The sequence below is a fragment of the Ornithodoros turicata genome, chromosome 2 (genome assembly GCF_037126465.1).
Source record: "Ornithodoros turicata isolate Travis chromosome 2, ASM3712646v1, whole genome shotgun sequence".
In the NCBI taxonomy this organism is placed as follows: Eukaryota; Metazoa; Arthropoda; class Arachnida; order Ixodida; family Argasidae; genus Ornithodoros; species Ornithodoros turicata.
Genome location: NC_088202.1, coordinates 111,468,140 through 111,490,544, shown reverse-complemented (window position 1 = coordinate 111,490,544; position 22,405 = coordinate 111,468,140). Strand labels below are relative to the sequence as shown.

At 46.7% G+C, this 22,405-nt stretch overlaps 1 protein-coding gene across 1 annotated transcript; it reads right to left on the bottom strand.

Annotated features, from left to right (window-relative positions):
• Positions 1-20,576: 20,576 nt before the first annotated feature.
• On the bottom strand, positions 20,577-21,773 carry LOC135384950 (uncharacterized). The gene has a single exon (XM_064614130.1). It carries the CDS (start codon positions 21,771-21,773, stop codon positions 20,577-20,579), a length of 1,197 nt encoding a protein of 398 aa, XP_064470200.1.
• Positions 21,774-22,405: the final 632 nt, after the last annotated feature.

The window sequence follows — 22,405 nt, the reverse complement described above, 5'->3', positions numbered from 1 at the left end:
CTGTATGGCCGTCACTGTGAAATAGTGAGAGATCACCAACCTATCATTAAAATTAATTTTAAATAATAATAAAAATTTCAATTTTCGCTGATGTGGAAAGAAAAGCTCTCTCAATAAGGGTTGACACACATTTAAAGTGGGTGGAAGTCAAAATAATGACATCAACAACAACAGCGCACACGTTTCAAGCTGTAGGAATGTGTTTCGCTCGTCTAGTTTCAGGATTTTCTAAGTAAAAACGGCGTAAGGCACGTGTGTACTCTCCCTTATAACCCTTAGTCCAATGGGAGTGTTGAAAGAGTGATTCTATCGATCGCTAAAAAATGGTTTGTTGAAAGCACGGCTTGACAATGTTAAAGGACAAAAACGTAACCTTCAACACCACATTGAGATCTTCCTTTTGCCGCAGACGTTTACGGAAAGATCCCCAAGTAAAATCGTTCTTAGACGTCAACTTCGAACGCACTTATCCATGCTAAAACCAATTAAGTCACAACGTATACCGAGAAGACTGTACATTGAAGGCTGATAGGAGAAGGGGCAAATCCCATATGTTGTGTGGGGTTAGGATGTTTTGTAGTAACGGCCAGAATAGAAAAGATCAACTGGTGAAAGGCGGTAAAGCTCATTTCGCATGTCACATTTCTAGTAAAGGTAACCACATATGTTCCGTTTTGTCACGCAGATCATCTTAGGGAGTGAAACAATGAGCAAATGTTGTGGCCACAATTTGAAGAAGTTGAAAAAAGGAACAAGAAAATGCGGATAGAAATGTAGCACGAGAGAGGGTCGAGATACCACTATAGCGCAGCCGAAGGGCACCAGACAGACTACACTATTAACTACGACTATTCACCGATACTGTCTGTTATTATTGTCATTGGTGTATTAAGTCATGTCACACGTCATATTGGATTTTGTGTGTTTTCTTCTTTCTTTCTTTTTTTCATAGCAGGTGAGGTGTGATGGCCCTGTGTCAGCACCGGCAGGTGAACTGAATCCGCGTGACGAAAGACAGCGTGATATATGTGCGCGCATCTGTTCTCCTTCGGCATGTACTTTGGGACCTTTTCAACGTGTGCTTGTCGACTGGTAATAAAGTGTTCGTTTTGGCCTCATTCCCAAGTTTAGTACACTTGCGAACGTTTTTGGTACCATGCAGGAACTGCGGTATTGCCAACTGCACAACCACCTACAGGAACTCTCCACTCGGAATGAGGTTTAATCGTTTGTCGTAAATTTACATACCTTCAATACCGGTGAGAGCACTGGATCCTGAGCGCATGGCAGAAGAAGTAGCCCTTTGTTAACACATTTGGTGCCTACGTGACGGTGTGCACAATGTAGCCTGACTGAACAATGAAGCATCCTCGAATGGAAACAACGGGAGAGTGGGAGGGAGGAACTGCAGGAGAGCTTTGTGAGTTCCCTGAAGACCGTTCTGCTGTGTCTAAATCTGAACGTAGACGTCTATGGTCGGTTCACCCTAAAAACGGCACCACAGGTGCTGAATGATAATTTTCGAGTATATTCCCATTAACATTTAACTGCGAAAAGTGTGAAAGCCTGACGCGTGAAGTTTTTTTTTTGTAGCTTATCGAGTTTTTTCGCAACAGTACATTTTTGATTTCTTGCTTGTTGAAGTTTCCTCGTTCACATTTCCGTCAACCTGCCGCCCTTCGTGCTATTCGCTGAGTCTGAATCTTTATATTGTTCATGGATCTTGGGTGATGCGCATCAAGACCCCGAGACGCGTAAAAATTTGCTTCAAAGTATTTCTTATCAACATCTAAGGTTGTTCCTTGCAGGATCGGTTCAAAAATTCTTTCCTTACCCAAACATATTTTACTTTCCTCTAATGTTCTCACTTCTCAGCAATGGTCCGGCTACAGCTACGGAAACACATGAAAAAGTTGTGAGCATTCCGTACTCGCACGGTTTCCCTCACCAGGTCGGAAAGTCGCTGCGTCTTACGCAGTAAAAGTGGTCTCTCGGTGTCCCTATAAACTGTCCAAGCCAATTCCTAAGGTGAACCTGACTAGGGAAGGCGAGGGCTGCACAGTAAATCACCACAAGAAGTTTGTTGCCTATAATAGGGACGTTGTGTATTCCCTGCCGTTGAGTTGTGGCAGTCAGAACCAGGGTTCGCCGAATGGACCCAGTTTAAAAAAACCCACCCGGGTTTTTTTGGGTCCACCCGGGCTGAAAAACCCAATAAAGCCCACACGCGGGTGAAATACAGAAACGAAGGAAAAAAAAAGAAAAGAAGGAAAAGGGACGACTGCTTCGGAGGTTACTTTACCGTAAATTCTACAGCGGCAAACAATTATTTCTTCCAGAAACATGAAAAATAGGCGGAGGACGGCTGTTGAGTGCCATATGCAGCAGTTCGAAAAAAAAAATCCCAGCACCCGAAAAACCCACCCGAAAAACCCGAAAAAACCCACTGGGGCGGGCTTTTTTAAAAAAACCCGGGTTTTTCCGAACCCTGGTCAGAACCTTGATCAGACCTCAAAGTGCAGCAAGGAACGCCTTCGGCAGCACAAAAACCGCATCGAGTCTGGTTAGCTCGACACGGCTCAGTCCTTGAAAAATCATTTCGACTCATATGCCTCAAGAATGATCACCCCGTCTTCGAAGAAGCAGTGGACAAGTGGAGTCATCCGGAATGACGTCTAAATAAATCGTTTAAAAATAAAACATTGAAAAATAATCGTGTAAATACACAGTTTTCAAAATAACTTTTCAAAATAAACTCTGTCAATGCCAACGGTTGCAAAATCAACTCGTAGAAATACACTGCACGAAATCAACTCTTCAAAATAAATATTTCAAAATAAATCCTCTCTGATTGGTGGACCCCACGTCCGCCTCCAAAAAATAGCACGGCTGTCGTACTTGGCAGGGCCTTGATATTGCCTGTTGCGAAATTTCCGATCTCGAAATTCACGGTTCGAAACAGAGAAAATGCCAAGATGATATGCCGTGTTTAAAAATCCGATATCTCTAATTAGCAGCTCAGCTTCACGAGTTTTCGATGTCTGTGAAGGATGTAGTTTTAGCGAGTGAAAGTCATATTTTAGCGGCCGTTAGGCTTAGCAGGGCGTACACGTCGAAACAGCAAGTTGGTTAGTTTATTATCAAGTTAGTCCAAGCTCGGTGCTCGTTTTTTTCTTTTTTTGTTAGGTTAGTCTAAGTGCGCTGTTGGCATTTTCCCGCGCGCGACTGCGCATTTTCGGCATCTTATTTTCAAACAGGGGACCACGAACATTTATTTCCAGCAGTTCATTCGTCAGAACTACTTTCACAGACATCGAGAAGGCATCATTTCCTCGAGTTGAGTCCGTCCGTCCATCAGTCCGATCAAACTCCTGTTATTCCTGTATTCATACGCGCGTCGTTTTATTGTTAATTTTTCTTTTACACTTTTAAGCTCGATATTTAAATTATTCTTTCTCTTAGTAGAAGAAGAGAAGGTATAGGAATATTCATAGATAAGATTAGATGAGAAGTAGAAAGAAAAAATGGAAACGTAGGACGCACTGGTGCGACCAGCTGTTCCATGACGCTTGATGTGTGAATGCATTGGGTGATTTAAAAGATTACTTCAGCACGTATGTCCTTGGGGTAGTTCGCCAGGGTACACAGCGCAGGTCCTTGGTGCTGCTTTGGCCAGCTCCCCAGCACCCTCTCAACAGTAAAAGGTGGGTTGTCAAGTTTAGCAAGGGCGTTCCTCAGTGTTTGCCCACTAGAGTCGAAGCGTCGGCAGGTGACCAGCACGTGACGTGCTCCGTGTTCTCCACGGTTCCGCAAGTTGAACAGTTCGGCGATCCAACGACACCTATCTTATGAAGGAATGCTGCTGCGAACGGGACCTTGGGTCGCAGGCCATGGATGACGGACTCTAACGGCCTTTGCACGATGGGAGGCAGTCGGTGGCAGTCGGTTCGAGCCGATTCGCGCTAGGAACAAGTGATTCATGACGTCCCCTGTCCACATGGTCTTAGAGAGGCGGTTACATAGAGAGGCGAGCAAGTACTTTGCGTCAGATTGCATGGAGTAGGTTTTGTGAGTAGTTCTGTTATGGTGAGCAAAATATTCATCAAAAACATTCAATAATAATAATTGGGGGTTTACGTCGCGAGACAACTGAGATCATGAGCGACGCCACAGAGGACGGTCTGTGGATTGCTTTTGCCCACCTGAGGGTTCTTTAACGTGCGATGAGAGCTCATCACACGGCACCCCATATTTAACGTCCATCGCGGAAAACGCCGTGTCTGAGCAACTTGTACCCTTCAAGGTACGTCCTTGCTCCTCTCTGCCGTCACACAGCGCGTCGGTAGCTTCGCTTCAAGACATTTGTGGATACACTGGGAAAGTCTTCCAAATTCGTGCGCTTCACAAGCATGCGACATTGTGCTTGTGGATGTTATTTTAATACAATCAACCTTTTCAAACTTCGATGTCCACCTTCTTTCTGTAGCTTGTAATATAAATAACCTAAATTATTGTTATTACTGATGTTCATGGGCAATAAAAGTCTATCCTACGACTGTAGTAACGACTTCACGTGACTACACGGGTTACAGCACTTGCTTTTCAATACTGCATTGCTTTTCTTAGATTGCAATGATACTGCTGAACATAAATAGTACATTTTCTTTTATAATTTGAGAAGTCGCGAAAACTCTAAAGATGGGTTCCAGTAGCACAAAATAATCGCACCGGTAGCATATAGCTTCTGCCATTATCACGTAGAAAATTGCCGCCGTTTGGTCTGTTCAAACGCCGACCAGTATAGCAATGCGCGGGGCAAGAAAGTTTTACGTTATCGCCCCTAGAAACGTGGGCAGAGCGAAAGGTTCAGCACTAAGCGTCACGTGGAGCGTGACGTGAAAGTAATGCGTGCACATTACTTGATGAGGAAAGGGCCCCAGATCTCCTGCAGCAGCTGCGGCACTTGCGCTTTTCGCGGTTTCGGAGAACAACGTGGAACTCTAGCCTGCCTGAAACACACACATGCCTATATTAACCTTTTGTCAGCCTCCTCTACCGCCTCTTGTCCCCACAAATACTATGTCATCTGGTCGACAGGGATCCGTCCTTGTTAAACAAGACGCGCACCCAGTCACGCAAAAACACAAAACTGTTAGTTTTGTGGCCACTTTTTGTCCAAAGAACATTACTTTCCCTTTCCCATGGGCAAAATGAGTGCGTGACACTGTTGGTACGCCAGACATGGGAGGACGTAACTTTCTGCAAACGTGCGCCGCTCGGTGGGCAAAACTCTGTCGAGGAAGTTGATTAGTCTCATTACATACATAATTGCGTTGCCGCGTTAAAGCGGCCCGCCGTATTTAACGCAGCTCCACCTGAATCGGAGCCTAATTGTCGCTTGTCGTCTGCACTCGCAGCATAAATTACGTGCGCTCGACGAAGTTACTCGGGGAGAGAGGGACCTTACATAGGGGACGACCGTGATACGGTCAACGTGTCTAACGTCGGACATTCACGAGTTCAGTAGCTGGTGAATGTGAATGAGTTACAGTCGGCATTATTTTCCGAGTCTTTGACGAGTGCAAAAGGCAAATTATTAAAGGACGAACACACACAAACGTAAAACGTTCGATTATATTTGAAGGAGCAATGAGCTCGAAATCCTGCCTCGTCTGCCAATCTGTCCACCACGAGTCATAACGCAAAATAGTTTTGCCCTGCGGTGCATTATTATAGCTGTGCAATCGAATTTACAAAAAACAAAAAACAAAAAAGAACGGCCGGAGAAAGCAGCCGCGGACGGCCGACGCGATGCTCTCGTGACGTGGTCAAGGCTCCGTGCCTGGTTTCTTCCTTTTTTCTTCGCAGCTCACGCGCCGATTATACATGCTTGAGCTGTGCCGCTTTACGTCACCGGTCATGCGAGAGCAGTAGCATACGTCACAACGTCCTCTCGTTCTGCGATGCGCTCTTTTCACGAGGAAAATGATTTTTCAAACGTGTGCGGAACAGAGCCCTCGCGCTTGCTCTGTAGGACACCTACGCTCATAGTTCTTTCGCAGGAACTGATTTTTTTCGTTGGAGAACACTCTGCACCGAAAAACGAAAAAAAAAAGGGGGGGTTACACCAGTGCTCTTTTAATAGAAAAGAGAAATATGGAGGCGTTAGTGTCGCGTAATGTAATTTACATAGTTGCTACATACTACATATTGCAGCTATCAAGCCGGTCATAGTCTAACGTATATAAAATAATATTGATCGAGAACATGTCTCGTCACAATATGCCGAAGCGTGAACTCTCTCCATGCGCACATAAACATTTCGCATGCTCATATAGGCACATCTAAACATCAGTAATCGCTCATCACTATCGTGTCAATGCCTGGATGAAAGCCTAGTTCCTCCCGTTACTAATATTTGTATACGATATTTTCGACGATTAATCAAAAGAGATCCTGAGGGAAAAATTTGCGATCTCCCTGCTGACCCAACGAGTATTATGGCGATAGCAGTCGTTGAGCTGCTAAGAAAATATGGGGAAAATTCTAAATTGCGCATAATGGTTTGCAGATATGGGTAAAATATAAGGAGCCGAACTGCGATGACGTATAACTAGAGAGCGGATTTTAAGGCACTAAAAAAAACGCGTCAGTTTTAGGTGCCTGAACAGGCACTAAAAGAGACCCCAAAAGGCATGAATTTTCTCGGAACAGGCACGATGAATATTGCACAACCAGCATTACGAGCAATGCCGTGAGCATTTGTTGCTTTACGGTAACATAGCATTTTATCGCATCCACTTCTGTGGCAATTAATAATAATAATAATAATAGTGCCGTGATGTTACACGTAAGGGGGGATATGTTTAAAGATTATAAAAAAGGAAGGGAAAGGTTAGCCATAATGGATGCTTGCTATTCCCAAGAGCAAAGACAAACAAAAAAAGGAAGAAGAAACAGAGACACAGAAAATTATAAAGAAATACAGAAAAACACAGCTCCTTCACTAGTCGCTGTGCAGACAGTCCTGTAGGAGGTACTAGAAAGTGCCCAAGAGTTCAGCTTCCCGAAGGAATCGTATCAGCGCAGACGTGACTTCAGCGTGCTCAGTAGGGCCAAGTAGCACAGGGACGGCCTCGCTAGCCCAGATGAGCGAGGCGGTGGGGAGACTTGACCGGTGACCTTCGTACCGCTGGCAGGCAAGGAGGATCTGTTGCACGTCTGCTTCTACATGACACGTGGAGCAAAGAGGTGAAGGCAGTCGGCTCATCGTAAACAGGAGAAGTGGAGTTCGTGCCCCATTCAGCCGCAGCCGATGAAGCAAAGTCTCGATGCGTGTGAAGCGGCCATGCACAGCACGTATCATTAGCGGGTCAATGGATCGCAGGAAGGTATTGGTGCGTATAGCTTCTTGCTGAAAGAGCTGCGTGCAACAACAACTCTATTGGGAGATGATGAATGGGGAGTTTCATCGCCAAGGGAGACACTCTAACCCATTGCTAGTGGTGATGCGGGGAATAAAATAATGAGCATCTTCATAATAGTGAAGTGAGTTGGCAATAAAGCAGCGGATTTTCAGCTGGCACATACCGTAAGGGGAAGGAGAGATGGCTGTCTAGTGTGGTGTGCCAACACTTCAGCAACACTAGAGCTTGATACATGGCGTTTGTGCCGTTATCAATCACATTGTCAGAGAGGCTGTAATATCTCATCTTGGCGTGGAATGTCTTTTTTTTAACACAACTGTTACCTGTGAATGCCTCAAACATTGATTATCATGTGGACCAATTTCCCCCAGGTCACTGGGTGTGCTATTCCTTCTTAACATAAGACTTTGAATCCTCTTTGGCATGAATAAGTGTTTCCTTGAGCGTTGAACGAACGTGCCTCCACGTTTCTCCACGTTCTCCACGTTTCTCCACGTTCTCCAATTTTTAAGGCAATTTGAGGCTTTGTATGTATTTGTCCTTTCTATGTTGTTCCAGCCTCAGAACATCAGTTCTCTCATGTGCCTCCAGTATCAAGTATCGTGTGAACGAGTTGCCCACAGTGGGTCAGCGACAACAATATTACTTCCCGGCGCAACCCTACGAATCCTTGTATGTAAGCGTTCCCAGAACATATACGTGCGTCACCCGACGGAGATCTTGTAGACCAGTGGCCCCCAAAGGTGAAGCCCTTGCGAAGCCATATCGTTTTGCAAACGTGCGGGTCCTCTTCAATGCAAGTGTTCTCAGAACGTACGTGATTCACACAACGGATACCTTGTGGACAAAGGGTCCCCAAAGGTCAGCCTCTTGCGAATCCATATCCTTAATGTAACTCGATTCCGTAGAGACCGACCGTGGGATCTCCTCGCCGACTCCTAACAAAGAAGGCGGAGTTTATATAACGCAATGACTCACCGCAGAGTATATACACAGGGAGAGAAGTCCACTGCGAGAGAAGACAACTAGCAGACCGCAACGAGCTCGTCCTGCCGACGACAGCCCAGAAGACGGCATCAGTACGCCCACGCCGAAAGTTGTCGTCGACAGATCGTCTGCCTGTGTCCGAAGACTAACTCCGTGTCCAGCCTACCTCTACGACAGTCTACTATCCCCATTTCTTCGGTACATTTCTTCCTTGGTGGATGTCATAACAGACATTTGTGTCAAGAGTGCCGCCGATGGACTGTGCGCCCACGTCTAGAGCCTCTGTGCCAAGTACCACTTCTACTTCGCTTCTTGTGAACGCCTGAACTGATAGAGTTATAATCTTCAACGATGAGCTCTTTACATTTCTGTGCTTCTCCTTTATGACACTTCAGTACCCGAGTATCTAGGTGTAAAACTTTTGAGCTTGTATCTGTACCTTCTGTACTGTATTAATTTGCAAGATCCATTATTAAACATTTTATCTTTGCACCTGCTGTTGTCTGTCTGGTGTCCCCCACCCGGAGTCGAATCCCGGATTTTGTATTTGTGCCCGTCTCTTCCCATACGGGGGGACGGTCGTCACATCAGCACGATCATTGCACAGAAAGTCCGACATGGCTCGGAATGATCTGGAATACCCCGCTGCGTCTCAGGGATAGAAGTTCAGAGTCCAGGGCAATGACCTCCAGTAGGTGTCAGTGAAGACTGCAGCGGAATCAGAGCCGTATAGTAAAAGGGAGTCTGGCCATTGAGAGGAACCCCAAAAAAGGGGCTCGACCTGTCCATCACAGTTCCGCGCCTCTGATTGGTTTGCTTTTTACCACGGTGGTCGCCATGACGCCTTACTGCCACTCAAAATGGCGACGAAAAGAAATACGGTGAAGCGGGAATTTCGCGACAAAAAAATGTTCACAGACTGCTCTGATTTTACGCTAGAGATGTACATCCTCATATACTGTACTTGGAAATCAGTTTTAACTGATGCGCCGCTATAGATATCTAACCGAAAATAATACGTTTTGTCGCCGGTGTTAGGCCTATATAGTGAACACAGCTATCACAACGAAATCATAGCAAAAGCGGCACTGTGCTGTACAATTTTGAATTTAATTGCTGAATTTTATGGATATAAACATTCTTGCCTTTTCTATTCCAACCATTCATGTAGATAAGTTAAAAAATCTTAACGACGACAGGATGTGTACCAGCAGGTGATTCTGCCGGCAGCGGTACAACGGGCGTTTATGTTGACGGCAGCAGACGACAATTCCCAACGTGCCTTGCACAGCCTAGGTGGCGTTCGCCAAATTTGCACAAAAAATCCACTAGTTTTGCAGATCGTGAGAGGTATCCATTTCAATCCCATCGAATCCAGTTGCCACCCAGCATGGCGATGCCCATGTTGGATAGGGGCACAAATAGTGAGGATAGGTTGATTGATAGTGTCCCATATATTTCAAGACGACATTGGTCAGAATGCTAAAAAATGGGTGGAGCTTCAGGTATAGGCATGACCCATTAATGGCCAGACTTTTAATATACGGCTCTGCAGTGGAATAAGAGGCCAGCGCCTCCAGAGCCACCCTACAGGTGCATAAGTAGTCACCATTCGTCGCAGGAGGTTGGCAAATGTGCTGCATGGCTGTAGCTAGAATAGTGGCTGTTGTCGACAGCGACGACCTGTGCGCTGCACGGAACATATACTGTTCGTCGCCTGTTGCGAGCGTTGGGAACTTTATATTGTCAACAGCGCTCCGTCTCACCAGTACAACAATCGAGTACGGCCACTGGAACCGGACGCTACCAGGTATGTCAAGGTATATCTAGACGGGGAGCGAAACTCACATAGGCCCTGCGTCTTCAGTATGACGCCATGATAGAGACCATCAGCGCCATCCATCCATTGCGCGGACTGCTACGATTGTAAATAAAGTACGTCCTAGATGACGTCAGCAGTATGAATAATGAGCTGGGAATAATTAGCCTGGCGCATTTACATTCGCGCACTTTGTTTGCGTTGTATCCTGAACAGCTGTAACAGACATTCCAAAGCCGCACGAGCCTAACCAAACTTTCCCTTTTCCTGACCAAACAACCCGAGCACGCAGGGCAACAATGGCAGACGAGAACAGAGAAAAATAAATCATATCATCAATTTGTTCAATGATATATGACAATTCGAAATACATACAGTTACCACAGATGTTGACAACTCCAAGCAGGAGGGGCATCGTGATGACCACAGAGAAATTATTAAGGTTCACTTAAGGTCCATTTCCCACGTAGAGTTGAATGTACACGTTGTGATTAGTCGTTTGCATTTTTCCAATGAATGCCCATAATGGGTCAGATGCAAAAACATGGCATCATTGGTGCATCATTGATTCCTGCTATCCCTCCCTCATCATGGCCAGTCTCGCCCTGGCGAAAGCTTTTTTTAGCGGAGCCGGCGACAAGGGATACACTGCATTCATCTGTTCACACGTATTAATCTTTGCCTACAGCTGCAAGATGTGAACCACGGATGTGTGATGTGCACGGATACAGGGACGCACGGATAGGCAAGCCCGCTGTGACAGATGAGCGGAGGAACAGGATACGGAAACGTACTCCGGAGGTTCATGAGTTCGTATATGTGCACGAGTGGGGCATCATATACTTTTTCCTATATTGAAATTGTGAATAAACTATTGATGTACACAAAAACCGTACATCGTCACATATAAGTGTGCTGTCAGGACTTCGAGTGTGTCAGGACGCTTCGAGTGTGTGATTCCCGATAGTTTAATAATTCGTGTATTTAATATCAGTGGCGTTCTTCATCGAGTAAATTCGCAGTATTCCATTTTCAACAATGGGGCAATCGAATGGTACACTTTATGAGTCGGTAACGGACTCGTCGTCGCGACTCACATCCCATTTTTTTCTTTATCGCATCAGCCTCACCATAGGCCAGTGACTGAATGTAGAAGTGATCAACAGAAGATATGGAACGTCATAAAGACCGCACTAAATCGGGCGAAGAAGACGTGTGACATTCGTTCGTGTGACCGTCCCCTTGAGTTTCGGAATAGCCACCACATCTGTGTCAAGGTCCGACCAACCGAATGTTTTCGAAAGTGCATCTTACGTTTGGTTCATCTTTCTGCTGCAAAACATTTCGAAACTTGAAATAGCGCAAAACGACGTGTGTGTGAGACATGCATAAACTAAGGTGACTAACTAACTAAACTGATTACAAGGATCATCTTAGAAGCTTTCACCTTTCCTTTCAGAGCGCGAACATCCTCCGCACGCATTGGGAAATCAAAAGACACTCCCACGTACGCATTGGGAAAGGTAACAGGTCGCAAAGGGACGCCGAACATCCGGAAGACGCTTTTGCATTAGCATTTATTTATATTTGGATCCCCGGAGTCCGTGTAGGCTTCGCGGAATATTTAGTACCGTGGAGCTAGACGTGATTTCGTATCAATCGTCCGTCTCAGGTCGTAAACAGCCGCATGAAGCACTTTACGATGCAATATTTCGGATGGCACTGCTAACACTGAGCAAAATAAATCTCTCGATGACTGTTTGCGAACTCACGTGAAGTAAACCTTACGCTCGGGGTATCTATGAACGAAATGATGCCGCGACGACTATGATGTTTCTCAATCCCTTTCGAGACAGAAGTACGTTTTATTAGCAATATCATGAGTAGAATTAGTGACCATGAAAATAATGTTCTCTCCACGTGGTCATTTAAGACCACTCTTGCTTTCCCGCACCCCTGCGTGTCGTCATAAAAAAGATGATCTGACTACTATTTTACCACATTCATTGGAATATCCCAAATTGGAAGAGCGTAAGAATCGCGTACGCATATATGTTGAATACGCAGCTAAGAGATAAGAGAAGTAGATGTGCTGCTGTTGTAAACTGTATGTTGTAAACGGTACGTAATGTGGGCTGAACACTTGTCGATTATGATAGTTATGAGATAAGAAATGCGCTCGTATTGGTGTTCTCAAGTAGTATTGCTAGATTGTAGGTTATGCAATGTGGGCTGCACAGTTGTCGATAACCATTAGCGGTGTGGTAAGAAAACAACAACAACAACATAGATGAATGGATGATGATGATGATGATGATGATGATGATGATGTAGGATGTTTCCCTGGTAAGAAAGGTAACTTTACTGGGGCTGTAAACTGCACTGCGGACTTTCCATGTGTGCAATGCCGGTTGTACATCAGCCTGAACGAAGTCTATAAAGATACCTCACAAGTTTGTTTGCTATAGTGAGGGCTTATGTACGTTCCTATAAATGTTTGAAAAAATTGAAGGACGATTAATGTAATCAATGCTGCGGAAATGCGTCAGCATTAAACATATTCTCTTCAGCAAACAAACGCGGCCACTTAGAAGACTATCGGAGAACGTTCAACACACGTCCGACCTCTTCCAGGGGCGAAGTGGAACTGATGACGGCCGCGCACCGACTGCACCACAGTCTGCTGGCGCTTACATTGCTTGCTTTGCCTCCGCTGCCGGAAAGAGAGGTATTTCCTCTACCAGTGCGCAAACGCAGCACGCGTGTAGCAGGCGACGACGACGACGACGACGACGACAACGATGGCCACGCGCGTGGAGCACCGGCTTGAGTTCCACCGGCGCGGCCATGGAGACAGGCCACCGTCACCGCCTCTCCGTGGCATACCATCATCGCCGGTCGGGGCTCATGTAGAGGAAGACCACCGTCCTCTACATTTGGTGACCCGGACAAAGAACATCACGTCCGCAGCAATTCGGCCCTTCACCATCCCAAATTTCTGACCACGCCATCGAGCACCACTACCTCCGGCACACACGGCCCACCTTCACTCCTACCGCACTCTTCGCTCTCTCTCACCTACGCTTCTCTCTTCGCTCAAGTCTTCTCACGCTTCTCACTGCCGGCCGCGACACTCGAGCCTTGCGCTCACCTGCCGGTTGCGGCAGTCGCGGCAGCCGACGCCTCGGCACACTTAAGCCCGTCTCGGCACCTCACTCACTCCACCTGGGGCTATCGAGCTTCGGCTCCCGTGCCGGTCGCGGCACCCCAGGACCACGACACCGAGCGCCTCACTCTCTCTGCGACGGATCGCTGTTCCCGTCCACACCTACCACAAGGATGACTACCTACACACGGATGCTCTCCCCGTCTTCATCCTCTCTGAAGTGCCGCCAACGTGTGCCGTGCCCCTATTCGACCACACGTCACCACGTCTATACGCCTACCACGGTCGCCCGTTAACTCCAGCTCTTGCGATGCGTCCGCAACGCATCTGACGGCCGGGGGACCCCTGTAGCAGGCGACGACGACGACGACGACGACAACGATGGCCACGCGCGTGGAGCACCGGCTTGAGTTCCACCGGCGCGGCCATGGAGACAGGTCACCGTCACCGCCTCTCCGTGGCATACCATCATCGCCGGTCGGGGCTCATGTAGAGGAAGACCACCGTCCTCTACACGCGGGTATAGGAGGAGAAAAGGAGGAGAGAGGTTTTCTCCGAGGCTTCACACATCCATCAGACGGTCACGATTTTCCAACTTGGGGGTTCCTATGCAAACGCATTAAAATGCAAAGAAAACGAAAGGCTAACTAAATGTGAAATGTAGACAATGCTGCTTAGCTATAGGCATGGCGAGACATGCATCCAATGCAGTATATATCAGGAACTGCACGACTCCCATGCAAGCTGTGTTCCAAGACCCGTTAATTTTATCGAGTATCAACTTCCTAGATAACAATCTCTTCCGAGTATCAACACCCTAGAACGGCTACATAAGAGGTTCATCCCTGTACTCTATTGATCAACAAAGAACGATGCTTGCTACAGTTCCTAGACTCACAAATCTCGAGTATATAGCGCGAAAGTTGCTATAAGCTGAAAGAAGACCTGGTTTCTCAACTTGAACGGCATGCGTTTGCCATGGATTTTGTCAGTGACCACGCGTAGTGTTCGAAGAGATCCAGTCGCCAAATCACCACCACATTCGAGGTCCCGCCAGCAGCATTTTCGTCAAGTCCCACTTATTCCGCTTTCGATGACTGGTATATTCAACTCGGCCCACATCAATCCTGAATAGGCCATTTCAGAAAAAGATGACGACGCATGCGCGAGACGGTGGCGAGTCGAATTTGCTGAACCAAATTGCTCTGCACGTGAAGCAGAAGCTAGGATTCGAAGGGGCCAGTTGGACGCTGCAACGGACAGCACTGGCCCGAAAACCCGAGCCCTACCCGATCAGGGGTAGGCACTGATTTTTTTTTCGACTCAGGGAGCGTGCCCCACACCAAAAACCGGAGCCTGCATGCCGGATTCTGACCCCACAGTTATTTTGCCTTTAGGCGCGGACCGCGCTTCGGTCCAGACCCACGACACCTGTCCTCAACTCTTTGTTGTACATTTTTTATTCGCGATCTGGTACCCAAGGGTTACGCGTGAAATAGCATTTTCAACAGATTTTGTTCATTTTCTGTGGTACCTTATTCGCCTGCATTAATTCAGCAACACAAATGCAAAGCGGACTTTTTCACGTTTATTTCCTGACGGCACACGCATATCATGACATCTGGGACGATGGCGCAATAAAACAGACAAAATAGCCTTTCCTCACGGCCCTTTTTCCCTGGCATTGAAAACTGCTGGGCACAACTGCAGTTATGCAAAACTACAGAAGGCCGAACAACATTTCTTGTCCCCAACGTCGGAAAACCGTAGGCCCATAGTTAATAGTATATTCTAGCAGCACCGTAAAAATATTCGCTATGTCACTGCTTCACGCGATGGATGACACATCCATGGCACATCCATGGTTCACACCTGGATGGCATGGGCGGCATAAAAAGTGGCAAGTGCATTAAAAGTCGCACATTACGTTATTTTGGCAGCTCGCAGACATCAATGTTGCAACTGTATTCCTCCGACTAAGTGGAAATCGCTTCTTCGCTTGCCGTGAAAGTGCCAAGAAGTCGTATATTTGCTTGCTGCTGGGGCACAGAAAACTGCTGACGATCTTCCTCGAGCTTGTGATGACAGAAATAGTGTGTCCTAAGTGGACGATATTGCCTGCTGGTGCTTCACAATCTTGATATTAGAACCAACATAACCTTCCATGTCCACCGTGAGTACGAAGAGAACATGATCGTGCGCGACGCTCATGCCAGCCACTTTACCTTGGGGGTTGGCCACACGGCGGCGCCAGTCTGCTCCGAAAGGGCTCGGTAACAACAACACCCGCATGTACCTAAGTTTCATTGTTCGGATATGGTGCATTGTTCAGTGAGGTGTGGGTACCTCCACGAGACCAAGAAAAAAACATTAACAAGAACACGTTGCGCGCCTGCCCATCATCTTTGTCGTCATGGATATCCCGACAATACGTTAAATGAACTGTGCTGCAATCAACAAGAAAATTTTATTTTTCTATACAGGGTGTCTTTTTTTTTCGATACAAATTTTTCGTAAAAAACTAAGGGCTATAAACATCCTATTTTCACTTCTATCATCTCTGCGCCGGCGGACGTTCGTAGCCATGTGTTGCTCAACCGTCGAATGACTAATTACCTAAAAATCGTTAATTAACTTTTTAATTATAAAAGCTACGAAGTTGTCCCAATGAGAACATCTGGTCCCTTTCGTCACCTGATACCGTAGCCGTTTTTCGTGAACGAACACCATTTTCTCTTTATTTTGTTCATTGCGCATCTCCAGAGACACGTCTTCCCTTCACTCCCAATGTGAGAGGGTGAAGGAGCACAGTGCCGCCTCATGCGTCGAAGATGAGCGTTAGCTTGCGGAAGCAAAACAAAAACAAATTTATCGAGTGACGCTATCGGAACTGCCCTTTTCTTGGGTTGCATTTTCTGTTTTCTTGTAATCGTTTTTCAGGACGCAAGAGGCGATAGTGTGCTCTTTCACCCTCTCACATTGAAGGTGAAGGAAAGACGCGTCTCCGAAGTTGCGCAATGAACAAAATAAAGAAAAATGTTGTACCTTTACGAATTTTTTGCGGACGATCTATCGAACGGATTATTGTTCTGAAAACGGCTACGTTATCAGGTGACCGAAGGGACCAGATGTTCTCACTAGGACAACTTTGTAGCTTTAAAAATGAAAAGTTAATTAACGATTTTTAGGTGATGATGATGATGATGATGATTAGTGTTTTAATGGCGCAGCAGCAACGGAGGCTATAGTGCGCCAAAACATTGTTAAAAATGTCACTAGTTAAAATGGAATGATAAGGTTAAAACCAGTACATGATACAAATTAGCTCAAGTACTGTGTTTTCAGAAAAATATCGTTAAAATTACAAGGCGTTTAAAAAACCAGTGTCTCTAATAAAATTATGGACTCTACTAAACGGTAAAAGAGCGTCATCACCCAGCAGTAGGGCTGGGTGGAGCGGTAGGTGATTCCTATAAAACTCCTGGAAGTGACGATGGCGAAGAGATTCATACGACGCACAAGAAACACGGATGTGCAGAACAGAAAGGGGTTCCCCACAGTGCGTGCACTCGGGTGGCTCCTCTCTGGAGGAGGAAACTATGGGTGAGATGAGTGTGGCCAAGTCTTAGCCGTGTCCGGGTTACTGCATGTGCTCTCTTTTCCAAGCTCTGTACAGGGTGTCCTATGTTATTTTTAACCAGGTGGAGTTTATTGCGTATCTGTGTGTCCCAATATTCCTGCCATCTTTTGTTTATCGTCCTCTTGAGATGGGGCTTCAAGTCCTGAAAAGGTACATCAAACGGCGTCACATCAGCAGAGAGTGCAGCAGCGGCAGCTTTGTCGGCAAGCTCGTTGCCTGCTATCCCTCTGTGGCTAGGCACCCAGCAGATGATAAGAGAAAGACCTCTGTTCACTACTCTGCTGGCTATATACTGTGCTCGCTGCACGAGGTGGTACTTCTGTGGTTTAATGTTACATACCGATTGCAAAGCACTAAAAGAATCTGTGTATATGACAGATGATTCAATGTTATTTTCTAAAATGAAGTTCAGTGCTAAAATGATGGCATAAACCTCTGCAGTGAAGATAGACGTGATGCGCTTTAAGCAGTGCGACCTTGTACATGAACCTGATACCATGGCACAAGAAACACCTTTGCTTGTCTTGGACTCATCTGTATATATTTCAGTGTGGTTCCGAAAACCACTCTTCAGGTGCTCAAATTCCTGTTGTAGCACTAACGAAGGTGTTACATGTTTCTTATACTTTGTAAGGTAGCAGTTATATTTCAGGGGTGGTTGCCATGGAGGTACCCTCGGACTGCATTCGGCGATCATGTAACTGTAAGCAGTGAAGCCATACAGTTGAATATCATTTGAAATTCGCATGCTAAAGGGTGGGGTAATTGTTGGCTTGTTTAGGAAGAGTTGCTTAAAACGTGTGGTCTTAACGCAAGATAAAGAAAGGTGTTGATGGTAGCCTCTTATCCTCAGTGCATACAAAATCCCAAGATAGAAGCGACGTTTCGCTAAGGACCACTCATTTGCTTTCACATACAGACTTTCAACAGGTGTCGTACGGAATGCCCCCAGTACAAGTCGCAGTCCCTGGTGGTGGATAGGATTCAAAGCCTTCAGCACAGATTGGCGTGCAGACCCGTATACAATGCATCCATAATCTAGTCGTGATCGGACACTACATGTGTACACGCGATATAGTGTTTCGCGATCTGCACTCCACGATCTGTGTGACAGGACTTTAAGAATATTTGAAGATTTCAAGCATTTCCCTTTCAGGTTCTTTATGTGAGCTGCAAACGTGAGCTTTGCATCAAAAATGACACCAAGGAATGTGTGTTCCGATCGTACTGCCAGTTCATGTCCATTTACGCTTAGCTTGGGATCTGGGAATACACCTCTTGCTCTAGAAAAAGGCACACAGACTGTCTTTTCAGCTGAAAACTTAAACCCGTTCTGCGATGACCATTTGACAAACTTATTAATTGTGAGCTGGATTTGTCTCTCACACATGGCCAAGTTCGTAGATGAATATGCTATCTGGAGATCATCTACGTACAAAGAGTACATAATTGAGGGTGGAATTACATTGGCGATAGAGTTCATTTTGATAATGAAAAGTGTAACACTGAGCACTGACCCTTGTGGGACACCATTTTCCTGTATGAACAGACGAGAGAGTGATGTACCCAGCTGTACCCTGAAAGTCCTTCGCTGGAGGAAATTAGAAATGCAGCGGAACAGACGCCCACGTATTCCAAAATCGTGCAGGTCCCGGAGGATGCCGTATCGCCATGCTGTGTCGTAAGCCTTTTCAAGGTCAAAAAACACGGATAGGCAGTGCTGTCTCCTAACAAAGGCTTCACGGATGGTGGTCTCTAGTCGAATGAGGTGATCTACAGTGGAACGTCCCACACGGAAGCCACACTGGTATGGAGTGAGGCATTCATTCTCCTCCAGGTAGTGAATAAGACGGTTATTCACCATACGCTCAAAAGTTTTACCAAGACAACTTGTGAGCGCGATAGGTCTGTAACTAGTGGGTATGGAGGCATCTTTCCCTGGTTTGAGGAAAGGGAGGACTGTAGCTATTTTCCAACGAGAAGAGAGCTGTCCTTCTCTCCATACGAGATTGAAGAAATAAAGCAGGCATTTGAGTGATTCAGATGAAAGGTGCCTTAGCATAGAGTATGTTATCCTATCTGGCCCCGGGGCCGTGTCCTTGGATGATGGCAATGCTCTCAACAACTCCGTTATGTGAAAAGGCATGTTGTATGCATAATTCTCACCATGGCCACTCGGTATATTCTTCTTTTCGGCAGATGCCTTGACTCTAAGGAAATCTTTACTGTAATGAGCGGAGCTAGAAATGTTTTGGAAGTGTTCGCCCAGTACATTTGCTTGTTCTTCAAGGGTCTCGCATGGTGCTCCATTAACCTGCAATAGTGGAATACATAGGCTGGAATATTCACCCCTAATATTTCGGAGCCTTTCCCAGATTTTCTTCGAGGGGGTATTATAGTTGAGTGATGAAACAAAGTTTCTCCAAGATTCCTGTTTAGCTTTTTTCCGTGTCCACCTAGCCTTGGCACGGGCTCTCTTAAAAGCAAGGAGGTTTTGTGAAGTTGGGTATCTGCGGAAGATTCCCCAAAAGCGGTTTTGTTCCTTCCTTGTCCTTTCACAATCGTCTGTCCACCAAGGCTTGGGGCGCTTAGGAAGACGTGTAGACGTTTGCGGAATAGCCTGGCTGGCAGCCTCTATAATTGTGGCAGTAAGTGTTTCGTTGGCTTCTTCAATACTTAACCCACGAAAGGAAGACTCAGACAGTACTGCTTTCTTTTCAAAGGAGTTCCAGTCCGCCAAACGCAGTTTCCAGCGGGGTGAGCGCGCAGTTAATGTATCTGCCTGACCACTTAGTTGCAAGATAATGGGGAAGTGGTCACTTCCCCTTGGGTTCTGCTGGACTGCCCAGTCAAAACAATCAAAGAGGGAGGGACTGCATAGTGAAATGTCCAGACAAGAGAAGCTTTGTGTTGCAGAGTTGATGTATGTAGGCTGTCCTGAATTGAGCAGGCAAATAGGCCTTGACATCAAAACCCTCCCTAGCATTTTCCCTCGACCATCCAGTCTTGTGCTACCCCACAAATGATTGTGAGCGTTTAGGTCACCAAGTATCATGAATGGCGGAGGAAGCTGGTCACAAAGATGCTCAAAGTCCTTTTGTTCGATTGAAATTGAAGGTGGAAGATACAGTGAGCATAATGTAATGACTCTGTCGAGGCATATTTGTACAGCGACGGCTTCCAGGTCTGTGACAAGAGGAAAGCGGGTTGCAGGTATGGACTGTGGGACAATGACAGCGACACCTCCAGATGCGCGGGTGCTGTCTGTGCGGTCTTTTCTAAACAAATTGTGTCGGCGGAAGGGATTTATACTGTTCTCATGTAGATATGTCTCCTGTAAGCAACAGCCAACTGCCTTTTGTTCCTCTAAGAGGTCATTAATGTCATCAAGGTTGGAAAAGATACCTCGACAATTCCATTGTACAATATTACCTAGACCCATGAGAAGGAAGACAGAGAGGAGAAGGAGCAATATCTTAATCGTGCCTTGGATGCAAGTACATATCCCTATCGACTGTGTGTACATGAATGTCTTATTCAAGGAGGGGTTATTCTTCGTGGAGGTAATTTCTGCAGGTCTTTTGTTCTGCTGCCCCTACCTCGACCCGATGTTTTCTCTCTCTTTTCTTTGCCCTGAGAGAGAACACCTGGCAGACTGGATGACGATTTCTGGGATAAGCAGTCATCGTCATCCAATTCCATGCTTTGTGACATGGTCTGGGATGGTTCCGGCATGGTTCCGTCCCAGACTGAGACTGCGCCATCAACATCACTGGAAGCTGTGGCTATCTCCTTGGTGTGTGCCTGGCAAGCCAGGGTGCTCCCAGGAGACATAGGAGCAGGCGGAGACACTCTCGTGTCTCCACCTTTCTGTTGGGGAGTTTGAGGTAGACACCCAGAAGTCTGGGTCTCTACAGATTTCCTCGGTGGTGCTACTCCCCTGCGCGCCACCTCGGAGAAAGTGCCTTTTCTAGCAAACTCTGCTTGTGCTTTTGCTGCTTGATATGATACGTTTTGTTCTGCTTTGATTCGAAGTATTTCTTTTTCTTCTTTCCACCGGGGGCAAGATCTTGAGTATACTGGGTGGTCGCCCTTGCAGTTTGCACAACGTACTGTGTTCTCACATGATTCTGGTGTGTGACCGTTGCCTGAACATTTTGGACACGTTTCCTGTCCGCGGCAGACCTGTGATCCGTGCCCGAAACGTTGACACTTGAAGCAACGTCGCGGGTTAGGAACGTAAGGTCGCACGTGGCAGTTCAGGTAACCTGCTTTGATGGTTTCAGGGAGTCTGTGCAGCTGGAATGACAGTACGATGTGCTTGGTTTGCATTTCTTTTCCATCGCGACGCATGACTATCCGCCTCGCTGCCACAACGCCATGCTCTCGCAAACCTTCTTCGATCTCGCTGTCAGAACAGTCAAGAAGCTCACTCTCGGAGATCACACCCTTGACAATGTTCAGGATACGGTGTTTTGTGATTGACACTGGAATGTCACCGAGTTTCTTTATACACACGAGAGCTGAACTTTGAGATCTGCTTTCTACCTCAATTTGGATGTCTCCAGATGAGAGCTTCTTTGCTTTGTACGATTTCCCGATGATCTTTTCGATTTCTTTAGCAATGAGGAATGGTGACACTTTCGATAGTGGCTTTGTCTCGTCCTCAGCATGGGCCACAAGGAATTTCGGGAACCATGGCTCTGGAGACAGGTCTAAGCTGAGCGAGTTCATTGGTGCTTCGGTGCAGCGCCTCTTTTGACGCTGATCATGTTTTTTGGAGCGTACAGAATCCATACAAGGAAAAGAGTGGTTCGGTGCACAGGTGTGTCGCCCACCATCGAGCCCAACCAAGGGAGCGTGCCTGGCACGCTAACACTTTCCTCTGCATTATACCCTAGTGCAGTTTCAGAAGGGTGAAAGAACTGCCCAAGGTTGACCCTTGCCGCCAAAGAAGGTGAGTTAGGAAAGAGAGAGAGGAGGAGGAGATGAAAAGAGAAAGTAAGGAAAAGGGAGATGGCGACTAGCTGAATAATCCTGGCCGGGTCTTCCAGGACCACCCGACTATGGGAAGCAGGGGCCAAAGCGGTGTGTTGCTTTCCCGGAGGGGCCCCGAAGGGTCCTAAACAACCTCCGGGTCCACTCAACCGCCAGGATCCCCCTTTCCCCAGACACGGGAAAGCCACGCACAGCTATACGTGGGGGTCTCCCTCCTGCGGCGACCCAACCGTTGGTGCAGGAGGGGGCTACTGCGGCTGCTGCCGGGCGATGGGGGCGCCAAGTTCCCGACGCCGGGGATTTTTAGGTAATTAGTCATTCAGGTTGAGCAACAGATGGCCAAGAACGTCCTCCGGCCCAGAGATGAT